The sequence below is a fragment of the Macaca nemestrina genome, chromosome 1, assembly GCF_043159975.1.
Source record: "Macaca nemestrina isolate mMacNem1 chromosome 1, mMacNem.hap1, whole genome shotgun sequence".
Classification (NCBI taxonomy): Eukaryota; Metazoa; Chordata; class Mammalia; order Primates; family Cercopithecidae; genus Macaca; species Macaca nemestrina.
The window spans coordinates 223,076,031-223,089,923 of NC_092125.1; the positions used below are offsets into that span (position 1 = coordinate 223,076,031).

General features: G+C 51.7%; 1 protein-coding gene across 2 annotated transcripts in view; it reads left to right on the top strand.

Moving 5' to 3' along the window:
• Positions 1 to 13,893, top strand: part of CIROZ (ciliated left-right organizer protein containing ZP-N domains) — a 39,479-nt gene that overhangs the window by 13,520 nt on the left and 12,066 nt on the right. Inside the window, exons 3-6 of one of the 2 annotated variants that reach the window (XM_071100869.1) lie at positions 1,409 to 1,507; positions 5,288 to 5,412; positions 7,490 to 7,633; positions 13,748 to 13,786. In XM_071100869.1, coding sequence (XP_070956970.1) covers positions 1,409 to 1,507; positions 5,288 to 5,412; positions 7,490 to 7,633; positions 13,748 to 13,786 — 407 coding nt within the window. Of the gene's footprint in view, positions 1 to 1,408; positions 1,508 to 5,287; positions 5,413 to 5,655; positions 5,781 to 7,489; positions 7,634 to 13,747; positions 13,787 to 13,893 lie in introns of those variants that run through there. The other variant, XM_011726779.2, reaches the window with a different exon arrangement.

A 13,893-nucleotide genomic window follows, 5' to 3' on the forward strand; every position in this document is an offset into this window, starting at 1 on the left:
TCATCACCATCATCACCACCATCACCACCATCACCACCACCATCACCACCATCACCAGCACCATCATCACTATGACCATCACTACCATGATTATCACCATCACCATCATGATCACCACCATCACCACCATCACTATGATCATCACCATTAATACCATCATCACCACCACAATCACCATCAATATCATCCCACTACTACCATCACCATTATTACTATCATCACCATCATTATCATACAATCAATTCACAGAAATAAACTGAAACTAAGCAACAGGTGTACACACACACACACACACACACACAAAACAGAGGTGGGATTCAAACCCAGATGCCTACTGACACCAGTGCCTATGATCTTTTTTTTTTTTTTTTTTTTTGAGACAGGGTCTCACTCTGTCACCCAGGCTGAACTCACTGCAGCCTCTGCCTCTTGGGCTCACGGTCCTCCCACCTCAGCCTCCCGAGTAGCTGAGGCGTGCACTACTGTGCACCACTGTGCTCCGCTAATTTAAATGAAATTTTTTTTCTTGCTGTTGCCCAGGCTGGTCTCAAACTTCTGAGCTTAATCGATCTGCTCACCTCAGCCTCCCAAAGTGCTGGGATTACAGGTGTGAGCCACCATGCTGGCGAGTACTCACACATGTACCATGAAGTCACATTGCTCCCTGTCTCCCCCTATAAAACGAAGTTTAGATTTAATGACCTCCAAGACTTTGCTACTCAAAGTGTTGTCCCTGGACCAGCAGCCATCACTTGGGAATTTGATAGAACTGCTGAATCTCAGACCCCGCCTTAGACCTACGAATCTGTATTTTAACAAATGCCCAAGTTGTATTTTAACAAGTGCCCAAGCTGTATTTTAACAAGTGCCCAAGTTACAGGTGTGAGCCACTGTGCCCGGCCTGCAGGCTGGAATTTGAGGACCTCCCCAACAGGTTCTTCCTCCTTGGACATTCTGTGAACTGTGACCTCTGTATGGAGTAAAGGGTCACTCTGTTAGGACAGTAAGACCCCTACATGCCCTTTCCTGACTATTCCATTGAAGCCAGGCTGAGGGGAGCTCCTTCCTTCCCTCCCTCCCTCCCTCCCTCTCTTCCTTCCTTCCTTCCTTCCTTCCTTCCTTCCTTCCTTCCTTCCTTCCTTCCTTCCTTCCTTCCTTCCTTCTTTCCTTCCTTCCTTCCTTCCTTCCTTCCTTCCTTCCTTCCTTCCTTCCTTCCTTCCTTCTTCCTTTCCTTCCTTCCTCCCTCCCTCCCCCCTCCCCCAGTCCCTCCCTCCCTCCCCCATCCCCCTCCCTCCCTACCCCCTCTCTTCCCCATTCCCTCCCTCCCTCCCCTAGTCCCTCCCCCCTCCCCCTCCCTCCCTCCCTCCCTTCCTTCCTTCCTTCTCAGAAGCATCTTCTTGTTGGACAGACACAGTTGAGTGTTTCTCAGACTACATGACCCTGTGGATCCCGAGGAGCCACGTGGAGGGGCTGAGGCTGTGGCTGGCTAGGACCTTGCACTTGCCAGGTAAGAGGCAGTCTGTGGCTGGGCGGGGTCTTTGCTGGGGCTTTTGTGTTGCCTTCCCCTGCTTGCAGTGCTTCTCCCCCATGGCTCTTGCAGGTTCCTGGGCATCATTCAAATCTCTGCTCAAAGGCCACCTCCCCCTGCAGCCCTTCCAGGCTCTCTAAAGTCATCCACGCCCACCCCAGTCACAATCCTGGCACTCCTCACTAGTAAGATGATCTCCTGCCATTGTTCCCAAGCTTGTGATCTGCACCCCTCTTCCCAACAGAAGGCTGCGCTGTGAGGGCATGGCCCACGTGCTTTTTGTTTACAGCTGTGTCTTCAGAACCAAGAACACTGCCTCGTGCTTAGAAGAGTCCCAATAAGTATTTGTTGAATGAACAAGTGGCCCAACGCCCTGGAAGAAGCGCCCATCTGGTGCCGATAGCTCCAAAATCGAAATCACTCTGCAAAAGTGGAAGTGAGACTAAAGGGGTGATTCTCACACAAAATGGGAGGCCATCACATGCTTGGTGGGGGAAGAGCGCACCTAAAATAGCAAAAAACAAGGGCATAGTGTCACTCCCAGAAACCTTTCTGCCATGAGGTTTCCAACAGAAGAAGTAGGAAAGTGCTGGATGGCATCAGGGTACCTGGAACCTTCTGGAAGGAACATGAGTAGAGAGAGGAGCAAACAGCTTGCTTCCCTCCAAGCTCTCCATCTCAGTGGCTGCAAAGCCAGCCCCCAGGTTCCTCCTCTCTTTTGCACAGAATCATAGATATCGAGGAGGGAGGCTTTCCAGTCTCTCCCGAAGTCTAGGAAAACCTCCCAGGGACCCTGCTCGTTCTGGAAATTCCTAAAGCACCTTCTGGGACCGGTAGGGCCTAAATCTGCCCTGGGAGGGCCAACCACCCATTGGCCAGCCAGCCCAGGAGGCCTTGGGAGAGACATTTGTGTATTAAAAGGCCACTTTTCCAGGAGAAAAGCTGTGGATACATTAAGCTGTCGCCTGTTCTTTGGAGAGCCATTATTAATGGAAAACAATAGATTAATAGTTTTAAAACGCTTGTTCAATAAGTAATTTTTATGGCTCTGGATAGAGCCCATTAAACATTTCTGTGTGTTATTATAAAGAAGTTTTAAGCGTAAAATCATAAAGCCAATAATCAGAGAATTAGTCACAGCGGCCAGCCACAGGCCATTAGTTTTAGGCGCTGTCAGAGCCACCTGTGGCTTTTGAGGGAGAGTTTTCATTTCACGCAGCAGCGCCAGGTGGGGATGGAGAAATGATGGTGCCTGCTGCCTTCCATAAACTTGAGGGGACAGCAAGCAGGTGTGAGCAGCAGGGTGCCAGGCAAATATTTACAAAGTGCAAACATGAATGCAAAACTAAAACGATCCAGGTCAATTTGCACATCCAGCTCAGACACTTTATTTCCCCAGCGAGCTACCTTTCACAGCCTTCCTCCGCCAGAGGCACGGCCTTGATCTCTTGCTAAAGATAGCGGTGGAAGCTGCGTGCTTTTGAAAGGAAAGCATGTCACCAGAGAATCCCACGTAGAAAGGCTGCCAGAGCTGTTTTCTGGAATAGCGTATTCATCTCCCATCAAATGCACAATCGAGTCAAGCGTTTGAAAGTGAAACTGTGAGATTTAAAAATGCTTTAAAAATAATCATGACAAAAGCAATACAAGATAATTACAGAAACTAGAGGCAATCCAAAGGAGATAATCAAAACTGCTTATAATCCCTCTACCCAGAGATAGCCCCCTTTATTTTTCACTCATTCAACAACTACTTATTTATTTATTTATTTATTTATTTTTTGAGACGGAGTCTCACTTTGTTGCCCAGGCTGGAGTGCAGTGGTGCAATCTCAGCTCACTGCAACCTCTGTCCCCCGGGTTCAAGCAATTCTTCTGCTTCAGCCTCTGGAGTAGCTGGGACTACAGGTGGCCCCCACCGTGCCAAACGAATTTTTGTATTTTTATTTCTATTTGTTTATTTTTTTTGAGACAGAGTCTCACTTTGTTGCCCAGGCTGGAGTGCAGTGGCGTGACCTCGGCTCACTGCAACCTCTGCCACCCAAGTTCAAGTGATTCTCCTGCCTCAGCCTCCTGAGTAGCTGAGACTACAGGTGCCTGCCACCACTCCCAGCTAATTTTTTTGTGTTTTTGGTAGAGACAGGGTTTCACCATGTTGGCCAGACTGGTCTTGAACTCCTGGCCTCAAGTGATCCACTCACCTCAGCCTCCCAAAGTGCAGCAATTACAGGTGTGAGCCACCGTGCCCAGCCGCTTTCAACAACTATTTATTGAGAACCTTCTGTGTGCCAGAAATAACGTGAGGCACTAAAGATGCAGCAATGAACAAAACAGACAAATACCCATAGCCACATGGAGCTGACTTTTTTTTTTTTTGAGATGGAGTCTCGCTCTGTTGCCCAGGCTGGAGTGCAGTGCTGCAATCTCAGCTCACTGCAAGCTCTGTCTCCTGGGTTCACACCATTCTCCTGCCTCAGCCTCCCGAGTAGCTGGGACTACAGGTGCCCGCCACCATGCCCGGCTAATTTTTTGTATTTTTAGTAGAGATGGGGTTTCACCGTGTTAGCCAGGATGGTCTCGATTTCCTGACCTCATGATCCGCCTGCCTCGGCCTCCCAAAGTGCTGGGATTACAGGCGTGAGCCAGCCGGAGCTGACATTTGACTAGACGGCAATAAACAATCAATATAACAAATAAGCCAGTAGATAGTCGGTTAGAAGACAATGAGTGTGCAGAAAAGGGTGAAGGAGGGCAAGATGGGGGAGTGTTAAGTGGGTAGTTAGGGTGGGCTTCATGGAGAAGGCGACATTTGCACAAGGACTGAAAGGAGGTAGGGGAGTCAGACATGCAGATATCTAGGAGAAGAGAGTTCCAGGCAGAGGGCACAGCCAGTACAAGGGCCCTGAGGCAGGAGTGGGCCTGGGATGACTGAGAAATAGCAGTGGGTCTGGTGTGGTTGGAGCAGAGGGAGGGAGGGGAAGAGAAGTGGGAAAAAGGGTCAGAGAGCTGAGGGCAAGTCACGTGAGGCTTGCAAGGGTTTTGTTTTTTTACACAATGGAGTTTTTTATTTTTTGTTTTTTTTTTTTTTTTCTGGGACAGTGTCTCACTCCATCACCTAGGCTGGAGTGCAGTGGCACAATCTTGGCTCACTGCAGCCTCCGCCTTCCAGGTTCAAGTCATTCTCGTGCCTCAACCTCCCAAGTAGCTGGAATTACAGGCGTGCACCACCACACCTGGTTAATTTTTGTAGTTTTAGTAGAGATGGGGTTTCGCCATGTTGGCCAGGCTGGTCTCAAACTCCTGAGCTCAGGTGATCCTCCCACCTCAGCCTCCCAAAGTGCTGGGATTACAGGTGTGAGCCACCACACCTGGCTGGCAACGAAGAGGTCTGAGCAGAGGAGAGACGCAATCTGCCTACGTTTTGAACGGGATCCTGCGGGCTGCTGCATGGAATATTCACGACAGGGGCAAAGGAGGAAGCTGGGGGACATGGGAGGAGGCAGCAGCAGTGACACAAGCTGAGGATTCGTGTGGGGAGACGGGGTCGGATTCTGGATACACCTTGATTGAAGAACCATCGGGCTTTCCTGTTGGTATATGCCTTTTCAGACTTTTAAAAATTACTGCTATTTTTTATCCCCTCCAGGTAAGAAGCTTCCAGGCAGAGCAGTTTCTACCTGCGAGTCTGATATTTCTGACCCTGCCAGAGAAGCCACCTCCACAGGCTCAACCCACGTTTCTGTCCCTTTCTCGTTCCAGGCACCTGGAGGGCCCCTAACCACCTGGATTCTTCTCTTGCTAAATGTGGCTACTTCCTGCATCCGGCTTCAGATGGTGACTTCTTTTTTCGAGTTCAATACTCGGCCTGCTTTGTGCAGAAAGAGGTGGGTTTGGGAAATTTTTTTTTTTTTTTTTTTTTTTAAGGGAGATTTAAGGAGCTAAGCCTGAGCTCAGATGTCAAGTAAGGAGACACTGCACCATTATTCCTCTGTAGAAACTGAGCTGAGGGAGACCAGAAATCTCTGCCTTCATGGAGTTTATGGGCATAGATATTAAAAGGCCGCCCAACTCAGATGCTGCCTCGTCCAGGCAGTCCTCCTGAGACTCCCCCTTTCTCTGTGCAGTGGACCTGCTTCTATCATTGCCAACGCTGACTCACAATGTGCCCACTCACACACCATCTCCTGCTGGACCTGGAGTCTTTGGGGTGAGGCAGTCACACCCACAGGCTTGCCTCAGGGCCTGGCACACAGTAGGTACTCAGTAAGTGCTTAATGAAGTGAATAAATGGTGCTGAGGAGTTGCAAAGGCTGACTGACAGCCCTCACTTGCACAGGCCCATTATGGGCTCACGAGACCATGTGATTCTAAAATTTACAGAAGTAAGATATTTTTGTATTTTTTTTCCTTTCTGTTTTTTGAGACGGAGCCTCGCTCTGTTGCCCAGGCTGGAGTGCAGTGAGGCAGTCTCGGCTCACTGCAATTTCCACATCCCAGGTTCAAGCGATTCCCCTGCTTTAGCCTCCCAAGTAGCTGGGATTACTTGGTAAAGACGGGGTTTCACCCTGTTGGCCAGGCTGGTCTTGAGCTTCTGACCTCAAGTGATCCACCCACCTCGGCCCCCAGAGTAGCTGGGACTACAGGCATGAACCGCTATGCCCAGATAATTTTTGTACTTTTTGTAGAAGATGGGGTTTCACCATGTTGCCCAGGCTGGTCTGGAATTCCCAGGCTCAAGCCATCCTCCCACCTCGGTGTCCCAATGTGTTGAGATGATGGGAATGAGCCACCGTGCCAGCATTCTTGTTACTTAAATTTCACGCCAGGGGTCCTGCAAGGGGACGACCAGCCCCACAGATTGGCTCACAGTTTTTTTTTCTTGTCTTCTCCTCACCTCCACTTCCCCTTTCCGTTTCTTTGTGCTCCCTTCCTTGACCCAGCCCAGAGTTTTTCCCGAGTGGGTCGGTGGTCTGGAGTGGGGGAAGGAATTTTGGGAACTACCCTGCTCCTCCTCTTTCTCTTCCTCTCTGTGGTCACCCTTCTCTGACAGCCCCGTCAATACCTGCCCTTCTCAGGCCCCACCGCAAAGCTTAGACTTGGGTTCTTCTTGTGTGGCTGAATGAGGGCAGTCTGGGAGGGGTGGAGGGACCCACTGGTTTGACATCTTTGAAGTCTGCCTCGTGCTGGAATGAGCTAGACCAGCTCTCACGTCGAGTCTCAGCAATGGCCACATGCCTTTGGCTTAGTCATTTACCTTCTCTAAGCCTCAACTGCCTCATCTGTAAAATGAGAATTTTTTGTCTCATAAGCCCAGCCTTGGCCAGGCTTGGCGGCTCACGCCTGTAATCCCAGCACTTTGGGAACCAAAGTGAGCAGATCACTTGAGGCCAGGAGTTCGAGACCAGCCTGGCCAACATGGTGAAACCCTGTCTCTACTAAAAATAGAAAAATTAGATGGGCCTGGTGGCATATGCCTGTAATTCCAGCTACTTGGGAGGCTGAGGCACGAGAATCGCTTGAACCCGGGAGGTGGAGGTTGCAGTGAGCAGAGATCACACCACTCCACTCCAGCCTGGGTGATTGAGTGAGACTCAAAAACAAAAAACAGCCCAGCCTTATGAGACATTGGTGGGCATCAAAGGAGATAAAGTGTGTTTGTCAACTGTCAAGGGACATTGGGATGCAAGTTCTTATTCTGTCTGACTAGGTTTGACCTTCCCAAAACCCACAAATGTTCCCTGGCCTGGAGGGCTTCCTTGGTAGGGGCTGAGCTTCCAGAGCCAGACCCAGGCTCCGAGTTGCTGTCGACCCTGGTTCATTTCCCATCCCTCTTCCACAAGCCCACCTTCTAGCAGGTTCATGGTATCCTATTTGCTGTGAGCAGGGACTGACCTATAATTGCAGCCTACTAACTGTATTTTCCTCTCTCATTTGCACACATGAATTTTGCCCTACTTCCAGAAAGCAAATTACAGGCTGGAAATCAGAATATTTCAGAAAGGGGTGACAAGGTTGGAGCGGAGTGATCGATACATAATGAAGTGTCCAATGCTAAGGTCAAGACTGGGCCAGGAAAGCGTCCACTGCGGACCCATGTTCATCCAGGTAATGGGTTCAGAGGGTCTGGGAGGTGGCAGAGGGGCCTCCCAGGCTGGGCGTCTCTCTAAAGGCCAAGGCAGGTGGCCCTGGCCCCTGCACTGCAGAATGTGGCCCAGAGAGACAGGTGGTAGCTGCAGATGCAGTACGGCATCATTCTTCTAGACATCCCTGGGTACTGGCTGGGTGCTAAGTCTCCTGGGTTTGGTTCTGAGCAAGGAGGGGTGAGATGGGAGGCGAGGGGTGAGATGGGAGGGGAGGGGTGAGATGGGAGAGGAGGGGGAGATTAAAGCTGTCTGACCTCGGGTTCTAGATTTCCCATCTTGGCTGGCTCAGGGGGTCACTTGGGTTATCACCAAAGCTGCAAAATTGCATCTTTGTGTCCTTTCTCTCTGGATTGAAAAAACTGGCTAGTTTGAATGTTTTTTTGTTTTTTGTTTTTTGTTTTTGTTTTTGTTTTTGTTTTTTGGACCTGGGTAATGTCAAAGAGTTATAGACCCCATGTACGATCAGGTGCAATGTCTACATTTTAAGCATCAGGGAAGAAAGGTTGAGCCCCAGATCCAATTGTGAGCTCTTTTATGGCACGGCTATGTGCGCTCCTTGAATTCAAGTTTCTCTCCAGCTCTCATCAGTGGGGCACCTCTGTAAGCGAAACAAGATTTGGATGGGAGTGGGGAGGGCTAGAAACCCAAACATCTATAGGGACCAAACCCGCCACAGAAATGAGCATGCTGGACTGAGGAGGAGGCAGTAAAGAATTTTACTCATTCCTTCATTTAGTCAGCTGTTTTTTTTTTTTGTTGTTGTTGTTTTTGTTTTTTGTTTTTTTTTGAGATGGAGTCTCGCTCTGTTGCCCAGGCTGAAGTGCAATGGTATGATCTTGGCTCACTGCAACCTCTGCCTCCCAGGTTCAATCGATTCTCCTGCCTCAGCCTCCCAAGTAGCTGGAATTACAGGTGTGTGCCACTACGCCTAGCAAATTTTGTATTTTTAGTAGAGACGGAGTTTCACCATGTTGGCCAGGCTGGTCTCAAACTCCTGACCTCAAATGATCCACCCGCCCTAGCCTCCCAAAGTGCTGGGATTACAGGTGTGAGCCACTGCGCCCAGCCTGTTTTTTTAAAGAGACAGGATCTTGCTGTGTCACGCAGGTTCACTGCAGCCTTAACCTCCTGAGCTTAAGGGATCCTCCCACTTCAGCCTCCCGAGTAGCTGGGACTATAGGCGTATAACACCATGCCCAGCTAATGTTTAAATTTTTTTTTTTTTTTTTTTGGAGACGGAGTCTCGCTCTGTCGCCCAGGCTGGAGTGCAGTGGCGCGATCTCAGCTCACTGCAAGCTCCGCCTCCCGGGTTCACGCCATTCTCCTGCCTCAGCCTCCCAAGTAGCTGGGACTACAGACGCCCACCACCTCGCCCGGCTAGTTTTTTGTATTTTTTAGTAGAGACGGGGTTTCACCGTGTTAGCCAGGATGGTCTCGATCTCCTGACCTCATGATCCGCCCGTCTCGGCCTCCCAAAGTGCTGGGATTACAGGCTTGAGCCACCGCGCCCGGCCTGTTTAAATTTTTTGTAGAGATGGAGACTCACTGTGTTGCCCAGGCTGGTCTCAAACTCCTGGCTTCAAGCGATCCTCTCACCTTGGCCTCTCAAAGCCCTGGGATTATAGGCGAGGGCCACTACGCCTGGCCCAGCAAACACTTATATATGGCTTATTCTGTGCTGGGCACCGTTCTACTCACTTTGCAAATATTAACTCATCTCACCTTCACAGCGATTCTGTGTAGTTGGTTCTATACTGATCCCCATTCTGCAGGTGAGAGAACTAAGCAGAGAGAGATTAGGAGACTTGCCAGCTGGTAGCAACAGAGCTGGGCTTTGAGCCAGGCCACATGGTAGGGGCTGGGGCATGCTGGAACAGGCACAACCTGCAGTCCTGGCCCCCTACAGAGGGAGCTAAGGCTGGACTCCACTCCAGCCCCATTTTGCCAGATTTTCCAACATTTCAAGATAAACTGGAAATCTATAATTGTATGTGAAATCCTCCAGTTTAAAAAAGTTCACTTTTTTTTTTTTTTTTGAGACGGTGAGTCTCGTTCTGTCACCCAGGCTGGAGTGCAGTGGCATGATCTCGGCTCACTGCAACTTTTGCCTCCTGGGTTCAAGTGATTCTCCTGCCTTAGCCTCACGAGTAGCTGGAATTACAGGCATGCATCACCATACTCGGCTATTTTTTTTTTTTCTTTGAGACGGAGTCTCGCTCTGTCACCCAGTCTGGAGTGCTGTGGCGCAATCTCGGCTCACTGCAAGCCCCGCCTCCTGGGTTCATGCCGTTCACGCCTCAACCTCCGAAGTAGCTGGGACTACAGGCACCCGCCACCACGCCTGTCTAATTTTTTGTATTTTTGGTAGAGATGGGGTTTCACTGTGGTAGCCAGGATGGTCTCGATTTCCTGACCTTGTGATCCGCCCGCCTTGGCCTCCCAAAGTGCTGGGATTACAGGCGTAGGCCACCGCACCCAGCCTAATTTTTTATATTTTTGGTAGAGACGGGGTTTCACCATGTTGGCCAGGCTGGTCTAGAACTCCTGACCTCAAGTGATCCACCCACCTCGGCCTCCCAAAGTGCTAGGATTACAGGTGTGAGCCACTGCGCCCGGCCAAGTCAGTTTAACTTTGTAGGCACTGCACAGCTCAAATAAAGTGCTGGATTTGGCTTGAGGGATTTGGTTGGGCATCTTCTGCCTGTGAGGAGGAGGAAGAAGGAAGGAGGAAGAGAAAGAAGAGGAAGTCAGAACTGAGAGGAGGAGGTTGGAGTGAAAAGGCTGCTGATGACAAACACCATTTATCCAACAAGCAAGCATTTATTTATTTATTTATTTTGAGACAGAGTCTCGCTCTGTTGCCCAGGCTGGCGTACAGTGGTGTGATCTTGGCTCACTGTAACCTCTGCCTCCTCGGTTCAAGCGATTCTGATGGAATCACAGGCATGCGCCACCATGCCCAGTTGATTTTTTTGTATTTTTAGTAGAGATGGGGTTTCACCATGTTGTCCAGGTTGGTCTCGAACTCCTGACCTCAACCGATCCACCTGCCTTGGCCTCCCCAAATGCTAGGATTACAGGCATGAGCTGCTGCGCCTGGCCCCAACAAGCATTTATTGAGCATCTATTGTATGCCCAGCCCTGTGCTGGTGCTGACGGAACAGATATGACCAAGGCGTGACTTGCCCCAGGAAGAGCTTATCGTTTTCTTCTTATCTGATCTGAACTTCAAAAATGAGTGTGCTGTGGTGGAAGGGCCCCTGCACCAGCCCAGCTCAGAAGACCTGGGCTCATCTCCGCTCAGCCTGGCTCACTGCCATGTTGGACTCCAAAGTTGCTTTGCTTCTTAACCTGAAGGAGAAGGGGCTGAGCGGGAGGGTCTTCCTCTGCCCACCTGCCTTTATTAAGGGCTCAGAGTGGCCACGCCAAAGCCGGTGTTGGTACACCTGAGAATTGTGGGGCCCCACTCCGGGATCCCCAAGCAGGGCTGCCAGGGCACCTGTTTGACATCCCGGGGCTGGTCACTGCTCCCTCTGCACTGGGCCTGTGATTCTGGAAGCCGCCGCCAGGGGGAGGGTGTTGCCGGCATCGCCCGACACTGGGGCGAATCGCTGAGAAAAGCAGAAACGACTCCGACCCGGGCGCCCGCTTGGTCTCCATCGTCCTGCCCTTGAAGCCCAGATGCCCCAATGCCCCAGTCCCCGGCATCCTTCACTGACCGAGGTGTGGGAGCGGGTCGGGGGAGGGGGCTCTGCATCCCTGAACAGAGTTGCACAGAGGTGGGCAGAACACGAACAACAGAGGCGGGTCTCTGCTGCCCCCGCCTCCCCTCCAACCCCTTCCCCCATCTGAGAACCTCATCGAATTGACTGATTCATTCCTGGTGACTTCTGCAGCCGCCACTTCCGTGGCTGCACCTTGAACTTGCATTAAGTTTTAATTAAAGCCGTTTCACCGGCCTTGCCCTTGGCTAAATGCAGCTGTGGGCACAGGGCACATAGATATTTAATACTCTGCCTCTCCCCGCTGATGGCGCAGGGTGCCCAAGGGTGTACCCGAGCCGTGCCCTGCTCGCAGTGATCTGCGAGCTCGCTTAAGTGTGCCCACAGGCCCCGAGCGGGAGGCCGCGCAATAACTATTCATTGCCCTGGGTTAAGTGTGCCCAGGGGCACCCATAAACTCAATGCAGTGATTAGCGATTACTCCCAGTGAAGGCTGCCCGAGCTCCTGCGGAATGTCCATGGGCCCTAAATATAGCCTCCTCATGGCGACTTAAAGGGCACGGTGCATTCTGGCTGTGCACTTGTCACGTTTTCCCTTCTTCCTTTTTTTAATATCTTTTCGGAGACAGAGTCTCATTCTGGCCAGAGTCGCCCAGGCTGGAGTGAGTGGGACAATCTCAGCTGACTGCAACTTCCGCCTCCTGGGTTCAAGTGAACCTCCTGCCTCAGCCTCCTGAGTAGCTGGGACTACAGGTGTCCGCCACCACTCCTGGCTAATTTCCCTCCTTCCTTCCTTCCTTCCTTCCTTCCTTCCTTCCTTCCTTCCTTCCTTCCTTCCTTCCTTCCTTCCTTCCTTCCTTCCTTCCTTCCTTTTTTTTTTTTTGTATTTTTAGTGAAGATAGGGTTTCACCATGTTGCCCAGGCTGGTCTCGAACTCCTGAGCTCAGGTGATCCACCTGCCTCAGCCTCCCAAAGTGCTGGGATTCCAGGCATGAACCATTGTGCCTGGCCTTCCCTTCCTTTGTTTAGCAGAATTGCTTCCCCCCTTCTTACAGTCTGGCCTCTGGGGGCCTCCGCCTTCCTCCCGGTTCAGCAGGGAGGATGGGCTGGGGCACCATGGTGTAGCTTTGGGTGGTGTCGGGGAATTGCCGCATCCTCTTCATTCTCCTGCCAGACCTTGCGGACGTCTTCTCCATTTCTTCCACTTTTCTCCCCAAGGGAAGATAGCATCCCCTAAAAGCAAGGCCATCACAGGGCTCACCTGAGGGGGTCCCTGTGGGCCGCCTGAGCCTGCTGCCAACATGGGCTCTCTGGGGCCAAGGAACAGCTGAGCTAGGCAACTGGGGAGGCTGCAGGGTGGTGGGGGGCCTCTTCCTGGCCCCACCCACTCCTTTCTGCTTCTGGAAGCCCGTCTGTCCCTGGGGAGAAGAGGTGGGTAGCCTTGAGTTGGGGAGCTGTGAAGATGAATCAGTCCACTCTGGCCCCAGTCTCCCCATTCTGTATTGGGTAGGAGAGGGGATCTGATGATCTGTGAGGGACCCTCTGCTGGTCTGTGACTGTTCAGTGCCACAACCTCCCTGGCCAAGTTTGACACAAAGGCAAAGGGGCAGCTGGAGAAAGTAGAGAGACTTGAGAGAGCACCTGGGTGGGGTGGCACTGGCTGCAGAGGGGTTTTAGGGAAGATCCCTTGCCCACGCCATCACCTTGGGCCCTGGTCTGTGAAATGGGAGAATGGTGCCACCCTACGCAATGGCCGTGAGACTCAGGCGTGGGACGAGAAACCACTGTCTCGGTTTGCCTGTCTCCGTTTTAGCACCGAAAACCCCACATCATGGGAACCTCCCCAATCCTGGGGAACCGGGATTGTTGGACCCTCTAAGAACGGTGCCATTGGGGGGCACAGGTGTGCTCTCTGGGCCTGTAGAAGCCCTCACTCTCTACTTCTGCTAGTTGGATCCAAAGTGGAAAGAAAAAGGGCGAGGAAGAAATTGGGATCTGGGGAAAAAAATAAGACAAGAGGCCTAGGCAGCAGCCCCCATGGAAGTGGGCTCTGAGCAGCGTTGGTCCCATGCACACCCGTTCTTGGCCTCACCAGCTGCGCCCAGGACCCCAGCTGCCCCCTTGGCCAGGCCCAGGGTGGCAGCTGAGGCAGCGACATTTCCCTGCGTCTGTTGACACTCGAGTCCCAGAACATAAATGATTTTCTTGTCTTAATGAGCAAACAAGCCGGCGGCACCGCTCTCTCACCGGCCTCCTGCTGGGGTAATTGCCGGCGCTGATGGGCACCGGCAGGGATGTTTGCTCACCTTTGCTCACCGCTTGCAGGAGACATTGCTTCCTCTTTGTCTCTGCAGGTCTCCCGGCCCCTGCCCCTGCGCAGCGACGATAGACAGGTAAGTGGGCCCTGTTGGAGTAGCAGGAACAACTCTCTGGAAGTTTCTGCCAGGCCTGGTGCGTGCTCGGGATGCTCGGACGCAGCTTCTGAGTTTGCTTGTCCTCC